At 39.1% G+C, this 9,720-nt stretch overlaps 1 protein-coding gene across 1 annotated transcript; it reads right to left on the reverse strand.

The window, feature by feature from the left end:
* Positions 1-745: 745 nt before the first annotated feature.
* On the reverse strand, positions 746-9,505 carry LOC129245303 (hairy/enhancer-of-split related with YRPW motif protein). Its single transcript, XM_054883384.1, has 3 exons — positions 9,333-9,505; positions 9,047-9,261; positions 746-1,653 (listed from the first exon to the last, which is right to left on the reverse strand). The coding sequence occupies exons 1-3, from the start codon at positions 9,503-9,505 to the stop codon at positions 746-748; spliced, it is 1,296 nt and encodes a 431-aa protein (XP_054739359.1).
* Between the last annotated feature and the right edge of the window lie 215 nt (positions 9,506-9,720).

Genomic DNA, 9,720 nt, shown 5'->3' on the forward strand with positions numbered 1-9,720 from the left:
CATTGGTGAACCATTGGAGTAGCCTTTCCCTGGCATGATTTTCACCCGCAATCGCTTGCTTGCATTCGGCATCAAACCGGTCTGCATTCTTTTCAGATCGCCTCGTTCCAAGACGCTCCGTCGCAGCCGTGGTAATCGCAGCATGAACTTGAGTCCATTCGACCGTGCGCTTATACCCATAAAATCAGTGCAAATATTTGGTAATTTTTTCAATGTGTTTGTACTTTTATTATTAGCCGTAAAAAAATATCTTAAAATTTGTATTTGGGCTAAACTAAGTTTTTAATTTAGGTGAAGAGTTTAGGTTTTAATTGTTTTTTAGAAACAAAGTATATACAATTTTATATACTGCTGGTAAATCATGTAGCATATATGTACATATGTATGTATGTATAAAAAATATAGTCATTTTCTTTGACGTTTTGTAAATACGTAAATATTAAAGCTTAAATTTAGTTATCGCCGTGTAAACATTTGATGTGTATATTTGTACATGTTGGAACACTATATGTATGTATGTATGTGCGCGTGGGCTTATGTAATAGTATACGTGCATGCATATGTAATCGTAATTATTTGCATATATCGACAAAATATCTCAACTCCATGCATTGGCGCATTGGAGGACTTGAACTTTTTTCTTAACTAATTTTGTTTAAATTCTAGCGACTAGATTCTGAATATCATTTCACCTCTCAGCCATCAACGCATATGCGAGTTTATGGACTTGATTGCTTTAGCGCCCTTAATAGGCCATTTCGGCACCCCACGGCCGATATGGTTTCGATCCGTTTGCTGCAACGTAATTGGCATTGTATTCCTGCGCACCTGCAACTGGGTAATGAGTTGTGCCGCTGTAGTTCAAGTCGGTTGTGGCAATGGCCGCCGTGGGATTTCGTAGGTCGGCATGAACCTGCGAGTTGGACAAGTCGGCGTAATTGACTTGACCCTGTTGATCGGGATGTGTACGCTCTTGTGTGTAGTGCTGAGGTTGTGCTTGCGCTTGTGTCGGTTGCTGCTGTTGATGGTGTGCTTCATGTGGCACGGGCGCTTGTTGCACGTGTGACGTTGTTGATTGCGTAGAGTGCGGCTGTTGCTGTTGCTGTTGTTGTTGAGGATTTTGTTGTTGGCTTGTTGAGTGGCTAATCGGTGGCATTGCTTCACTTGGCACTGTGCCAGAGGCGGAAGAAGTGCGATTAACCTGCACTGGTGCTGCTTGCTGTTGCTGCAACTGTTGTTGTTGCTGCTGCTGCTGATGATGGTGCGCATGCAGATGAGAGGTGCTGGTCGGTGAGGTGCTCAGCGTAGGATAAGGATGTAGTGGTGCGGCCATGTAAGCAGGATTGATAGTCGAGTGCGCAGCAGTTGCGCTTGCATAGGTTTGATATGGGGCAGCAGCACAGTTCGGCTGATATCCACCAGTTACCGGTGCAGTAGTCCAACCACCTGGGCTGCCACAACTTTTCACCGATAGCTCGCGTTGTTGAGCAAAATACTGCAAGTGCGACATTAGGCGTAAGCGCAGCGGATCCTGTATGTCCATGCCCTCTATGGTCACTAAGTAGCGCGCCACTTCAGCAGCGCACTCTCGAAAACCGATAATATGATAGTCCATGGCAAAGCGCTGAGGATCATAGCTGAACGATTCAATACCTGCAAAAGTAAATCATAAAAAATCAGTTATAAATACATACATACAAATGTATCTAAATATTCACTGTTGACTTATGGATTTGACAACACACACACATACATATACATATGCACACTTATAATTCACAACTATCATTATTTTTATTCTCACAATTGTGGAAACTGCGTCGTACTTTACGAACCAACCCTTTTGTCATGACAGAGGGTGGGTCTAAAGGCAAGTATGTTTGGTGATAGGGACATAAAAAATATTTGCATTACGGGTGAATAACAACGCGACAAAGGCGCTTGCTCTCACACACACGCACACACATATCGGCAATTGACTGCTGATCCTGCTAATGGCAGTGGAGGTGGTGGTGGTGGTGGTGCTGCTGCTTTATGGGAGAGTTCTGTTGTGGGATTAAAATGATAAATTGAAAGCGTGGGAACTACTTTTTGGGTGGGAAAACTGATAAAACCGAGTTCTCGCGGGTATTTTAGGCGTAAAATTGAAAAGGCAGCCAGTACCAGACAATATTTAGTTGGCATTAGTCAAATAAGTGTTTAGCGTAGGCAGAACTTATCAACTGAAATCTTTTAGTAAATTTGTTTGTTGGCATTTGCAGGAGAAAACCATAGGGGATTGAGCCCAGCAATGTTGGCTATATTTTTTTTGCATTCGACCAGTAAAAAACAGTAGGAAATTTAGTGAGTTACGGAGAAAGCAAAAAAATAAAATATCCCACTTGAGTTGAAAGCGCATAACTATAAGCGACCAGACTAGTAGTGCTGTAAATTAAAAAAATAGACTATTGTGAAGGGGACTCTGGAAGACAAAGATGATAGAGGGTGGGCCATGTAAAATTTGCTTTTTGAATCGGGTATAAAAAAAAAAACTAATCAATATTTTTTCAAACTTTTTTTTTATTTTGAAGATTGAACATTGTCATTTGTGAATGAAAAATAATATCGTTCAAATGACAGCCACGACTGGCCTTACAGTAGGCCATTCGATCAACCCAATTTTTAAGCACATTTTCGAATGTTTGGGCTCCAATTTCATGAATTGCAACTTCGATTTCGTGTTTTAAAGCATCAATCGTCTCTGGATGGTTCGCATAGCATTTGTCCTTAACGGCTCCCCACAAAAAATAGTCCAACGGGCTTAAATCACAGCTCCGAGGCGGCCAATTGATATTGGAATTTCGGCTGATTATTCGGTTTTCAAAAACGGTAGCCAAAAGTTCGAGTGTAACTTTGGCAGTGTGACAAGTTGTACCGTCCTGTTGAAACCAAATGTCGTCCATGTCATCCTCTTCAATTTTTGGAAACAACTCGTTGAGCATGTCACGGTAACGCTCGCCATTTACTGTAACCGCGGCTCCTCGCTCATTTTCGAAAAAAAAATGGCCCGATGATGCCGCCAGACCAAAAACCGCACCAAACAGTGACTCGTTGTGGATGCATTTGCTTCTCTACAGTAACGTGTGGATTTTCTGAACCCTAAATCCGACAATTTTGCATATTGACGTAGCCACCGATGTGAAAATCAGAAAAGAAGAAGAAGACTCACCACTTTGGAAATAGGTTTTCAATATTTCCCAATTTTGTTCAAGCGTCTCATTTCAAGCGTCCCATTTCGTAAATGTCAAACCTTTAAGTAAATTATGAACACATTTGACATTTCATTTGTGTTACCATTCTCAAAAAAATAGGTGGTTCAAAAAGCAAACGCTATATGGCCCACCCTGTAGATTGCTAGCTTTGACCTTCAGCTATTTTGAAAAATCAGGAATGATAAAGAAAGAGATTGCGCCTTCCGAATTCGTCGTGTCGCAAGAGTGCATCAATAAACAAGCAAAAAGAAGCGGAATTACTTGTTTGTGAAGAAGAAGAGGAGGCGAAAGAAATGGAAACAGTCAAACAGAAGAAATTAAACGCACATACACACACATTTTCCTGCCACGGCGTTTTCCGCAAAAAACTGCATTTGGAAGCTTTATATTCATTTGTGCTTTCACAATTTAACACGCGGCACTTCGTTTGCATTCGTTTGTTTAGTTGTAATATCACAAATCAGAATATGACCAAGCCATTCACTGAAATTTCCCAATGCAATTTCCCCTACCTTTGTTTGTTTTGTTCGTTTGTTCTGTATTGCGAAGGGAGCTGACGTCAGACTTGTCAAAATCGCTAAATATAAAGTAACTGTTTTGGGAAGGCGCCATCTAAGATACGCAGTGCGCCTTGGTGAAAAATGATATTTAGCGAGTAACTTCGGCTGCATGTCACCGGGTACTCGGCACTAGAATTCCGCCCGCTCAATTCTTACGTATGCACGCACTCGTCCAATCAGTCGTTGTTCAGACGTCAACAAAGTAAGTTGAGTTTCGTATAAACACCAACACAATCTGCTGTCATGACACCAGTTACGTCAGCTAATTAGCTGATTCTTTCATTGAGAGCCGGTTAACGGTCTAACCATGCTGAAAAGTAATTAGAAAACTCCAGCTAAACATTAAACTGCTGGATGTGCACATATGTACATTCTTCACTTTCTCAACATTTTCATCGGTTGATGATGTGCTGGGGCGTCCAGAGCGAGCCTCGTCATTCACATCTTCTCGGTCGTCTGTGAAAAGCTTGTACCACTTATACACATTTTTTTGACTCAGTGTTTCTCTCTCTTTCTCTCTCTCACCGTATGCCACTGCCAACATTTCAATTGTTTTTGAGAACTTAACTCCATTTTTTATACAAACGTTTATGCAACTTATTTGATCCATTTTTTCGATAGCAGAAAATCGGCTATATATACTACGTTTTACTACTATAACTATTGAATCATGATCTTTCACAAAATCCATACCGGAATCAACAAAGAAGCAATGCAATTTTTTCTAAGGGAGTTAAAATGTCGAAATTAAAGCGAGAAGCTGCCAACGTACATCACCTTTTAAAACCGCTTCATGATTTTCGATAGAATCACATTGAATACACAACTCGAATAATTTGTTGAATTATTCACTAAAAAAAACTACTAAAATTAAATAAATGTGCGAAACTTAACAACTCTTGACCTGCTTGCGACAAATACACAATGACTTCCGAAACTACGGATGTATATATATCGTCAATTTTCTCAAGTAGAGGCGCGGGGCCAAAGTGCACGCGGCCTGTGGTATGATTTTTACCCATTCAATGATTTTGTATAAGTACATGTACATACATACATATAAATGATGAAGAAGAATGTTATAAATCCTTTTTTACATAGCCTCCTATTTAGCCTGACATGGAAAAGGCACATTGAGGCCAAAAGTGCAGAGATGAATCTAAAACCGAAAGATCTGCATTGGCTAAACAATTCCTGTTTCGGGCATTAATCAGGAGTCCTTTTTTGCAATACAATCATCAAGCCAATCTGGACGTATGCTTCACAACTGTGGAGTAATGCAAGTGCCAGAAATATTGCAATTATAAAGGGTTTTTCAATAAGGGCGGGTAGATGTTGAAGTGGAATAAAATGGCGTTTGCTGTGTGGCACGTAGAGCCGTCCTGCTGGAACCACATGTCGTCTAGGTCCATATGGTTCAATATGGGCCATAAGAAATTGGAAGGGTTACCACGTCTACCGAAAAATGGGCGCAATGCGCGCAACGTTTGCGTTAATGAACACTCATTTTGATAATAAAGTTTTATCATTTGAACGTGCTGTTCAATCGTGTAACTTGCCATGATGAATTGGCATAAACAACTAAATAATAAACAAAAGATTTGACAGATGTCACCAAAACAAAATGGCTGCCACAGGGCGCCAAAATCGACCCGCGCCATTTGAAAAACCCTTTACTACGAAGGCAATCTAAAATATTAAGAATGGTTACTGGAGCGCCGTGCTACATAACCAATGAAAATTGGTATCCATCGAGACCTAAATGTTCCATTAGTCGCAGCAGAAATAGCAGTAATCCAACAAAACTACAACCAAAGGCTGGGACACCACCCAAATCCATTGACTCGGTCCCTGTTGCATACCGTCAATTCGTCACGTCTCAGAAGAATTGACCTTCCAACCCTGTGACGCATATTTGGGGTCTCCATAACAACCTTAACCTTCTTCAAGAAGCTGTAGGTACTCTAATTTAGGTTGAGAGTCGAAACCTTATTGTTAGTTTTAAGTTTAATTAATAGATTCAATAAATAATAATGACAGTAAAAATTTAGCAAGCATAAACATTCAATAACTTAATAAAACTAAAAAATGTGTAATGAGGCAAAGAAGTTCGACAAAAATGAAGTGGTATCTTCTGAATAAATGACTTGTTTATGTAAAATGTTCAAAGTTATAATCGTGAAATCAACCTACTCAAATTGTGCTCATTATCCTACCAATATTTTCGGCCGTCGTAGCCTAATGGATTCGTGCGTGACTGTCATTCAGAATTCGAGATTCCGTCCATGAAACACCGAAATGATAGAAGACGTTTTTTCTAATAGCGATCGCCATTCGGTAGGCAATAATAAACCTCTGAGAGTATTTCCGCCAAGAAATCAAGACGCACGCCACAAATAGAAGGAGGAGCTCGGCCAAACTCACAACAAAGTGTTCAAGCGCCAATTATAAGTATATACGCATACTATATATTATATATACTTTTTTTGCTTGATGGAACTTAATATACACTGTGCTAAATACAAGTTTTGACAATTTATTTACTTTTCCTACTAAAACCATATGATTTCAAGTTTCAAACTTTGCACAAAAGCATACATAAACAAAAAAATAGAAAAATTTTCATCAAAATTTCAAACTTTTTAGTCAGAATATTTTGGAAAAATTCGGGGTATGCAGTTTTGTAGGTCATTAAATTTTTTACATTAAATTGCAAGTTGAGCGTTGAGTTTTGACAATTTTTTTTCGCGGACGGTGTTCGGTGTATTTTCCATATAAAAAAAAAATACATAGCCCAGAATGCGCAGAAATCGTGAAATTTTATTTTGAAAATAACTCCTCGAACATCTTAACTCAAAGTGCGTACCAGTGAAAGTACCAGAATCGCCCATCACCTTTAGGGAGGGGTCTAGGGTTTGACTTTCAAAAAATCGATTTTTTGGAAATAGCTTTTTCTTATAGTAAATCATCTCAAAAATATTGTCCCAAAATTTCAGCTCAATCGGAGCAAAACTTTTGGAGTTATAGACGTTTTTGTCCCCACTCCTCTGCGACAGCTGCGAGCGTTTGGAGCGGAGCGTTTTTTTCAAACGCGTTTTTCTCGAAACCACTTTTTCAAAGTCCGTGACTATTAGAACTTCAACAATATTTAACCGATCCTTTTCAAATTTGGTATACAACTTCTATATATAAAATACCTCCCCCCCACTGAGAGATTTTTCACTTTTTTGTTTTACATTAAGAGCGGTTTCCACTTATACAGCGAAAAAATCAGTGAAAATCGCACTTTTTGCTTCAAAAACGCGCTGGCAACGTAAAAATGAAAAAAAAAAAAATCGGAGCCAGTGGGGGGGAGGTTTTGGTGATAATTTAACCAAATAATTCTGTTTTTTTTATTTCAGGTGATTCTACAGCTAGATACGATAGTCACCGCAAATCACCTTTTGGAAAAGGCGTTTTCGGAAAAGTTACCTCACCGGCTTATTTCCCGATATTTTCTTACAAAAATTTAGTACAATATTGTTGAAATGATGCTTTATAATGTACAAAAAGTTTAAATACATTTTCACTATTCATATCTCTAAAGCAAAGTCTCAAAAATTCATTAAAAAAAATGCTCAAACCCTAGACCCCTCCCTTTAGTGAATACAATAAAGTCTCTCGAGCGGAAATTTGTGTCTTGCGGGAATGTTTCAACTGTATATCAACTTCAGCGAATGCGAACATCGTGGAGTGTGGAGAACATGGTCCTTGAGACCTTTTTTCACCATCATTTGTTGCAATTGAACATTCCCAAAATCATTTTACAGAAAATTATGAAGAAAGTTTTGTATTTTTTCCACTATAAAATGTAATTTGTCCAACGTTTGTTGCCTATGGACTCTTGGCTTTGCTTGGAATATGGCAGAAAAATGCTTGAATAGTTCCCACGGCGATTTCGCCTGCCTTCCTCGCTCGCCCGATTTGGTAGCGTTGGACTATTTCTTGGGCTACTTAAAGGTAAAGATGCAAACTAAAAACCACAGACTCGATAGAAACGATATTTGCAAGGAAATTGACGCCTTAACCCCAGACATGTTCCGAATTATTATGAAAAATGTCGAAAAATAGTGCAAATCTGCGTTATTGGAAATGCTAAATGAGCTAATATATATACATATGTATCGAAAAAATTTTGACCGGAGGAAATCTTAATTGACACATTTTTCACTAAATTGCTCATAATTCTCATGTGTCAAGTATAGATTAAACATCCACTGGCTTAGTTTAGATTAGATTTAATTTTAAGTTTGCACTTCGACCTCATGATGTTTTGAGCCCTCCACTCATCACAGCACCTCCTCCAAGCCTAGTTCCTTATTAAACTTAATGTAGAGCTGTGTTGGACTGAGCGTATGTGGCTTTCTTCTGGCTGCATTCGGCTGAGATGCTTCAGCCTTATCTGCGCTATAGCGGTTGGCGTTACTTGTGTTTATTTTTCTTAATTTTATTTGATTTTTTAGAACTTTCCACATATCTTATACATATATACATATATATATATAACTGGCGCTTAGACCTCTTTTGGTGTTTGTCCAGCTCCTTCTCCCATTTGTGGCATGCGTGGTGATGCTGTTTCACAAATGCAGGGATCTTCAGTTTTAAATGGACTCCGAACGGCTGATGGTTTTTATGAGGAGCTTTTTCATGGCAGAAATACACTCTGAGATTTGCCATTGCCTGTCGAGAGGCGACCGCTATAGAAAAAACGTTTTCACTTTAATGTTTCATGCACGGAGATTCGAGCCTACGCACTTTCTAATGGTAGTCACGCACCGACTTATTCGGCTACCGCGGCTGCCATTTATTGGATGTACATTTATTGTTTTATAACTTTACTGATTTTTTTGGTATTTATCATAAATAACCTTTTATTGAAGCCCACAACATTTTCTACATTTTTCAAATAAATTTCTCGGCGGCACTAAAGATTTTGCTCGCTTAATTTTTTTGTGTGCACTTTTAAGAGTTTATCACTTCCTTAATCACTTTTTCACTTCCTTAATAATTTTCCACTTCCTTAATAATGTTTTCACTTCCTTAATAATTTTTCCACTTCCTCAATAATTTTCCCACTTCCTTAATAATTTACTTTCCTTTAATAAGGAAGTGCCTTAATCACTTTCAAGTGCATATTTGCATGTATGTTTGTATGTGTATGCACAATCTATTCAACAATTATAGTCCTTGACTTACCTTTTGTTTGTATATTTTTTAAGTGTTCCACGGTCAGTTGGAGGATTTCTGCCTTTTCCAGTTTAGCAGATCCCTGCTTTTCATAAGCTGAAGGCACGAGGCGTTTTAACTCGGTGAGTGAAGAATTTATGCGATCCCGTCGCTTTTTCTCGATTACACCTCGTCGTTTCTTACGGGTTAATAGTTGGCAGCTTCCCGGCTCACTGGGCGATATTCTTAAATTTTTTTAAATTAAGAAATATGATTAAAGATACTTTCATCGACTGAATAAATCTTAGTTACTTACTGCTCCTTCGAGGACTCCTCGGAATACAGATCATCACAATCACTTTCGGACAGGGCGCGTTTCAAGCCATGACTCTGTGGCGGCGGAGCCCAATGGGTCTGCGGCGTAGTTGGCACCGGAGTAACTCCGTAGCCCCAATGTGCTGGCGTATTGTTGTGCAGATTATGTTCCATTGTTTTATATTCAACACAGGCGTCGTATGAACAGGTTAGAAACTAAAAGTGTGGTCAAGTTGATGAAGCCTCTATGAAAACCAACTATGTATTTATTTTTGTTCAATTACTACAGGAGCTAGTAGCCACACGTGACTTATCGTGTGTACGAACGGCGTTCGACTGATTTTGCAGCGCATGACCAACGTGCGACCTGCATGTGCCGGCATATCCTG

This window comes from Anastrepha obliqua, chromosome 4 (genome assembly GCF_027943255.1).
Source record: "Anastrepha obliqua isolate idAnaObli1 chromosome 4, idAnaObli1_1.0, whole genome shotgun sequence".
Lineage (NCBI taxonomy): Eukaryota > Metazoa > Arthropoda > Insecta > Diptera > Tephritidae > Anastrepha > Anastrepha obliqua.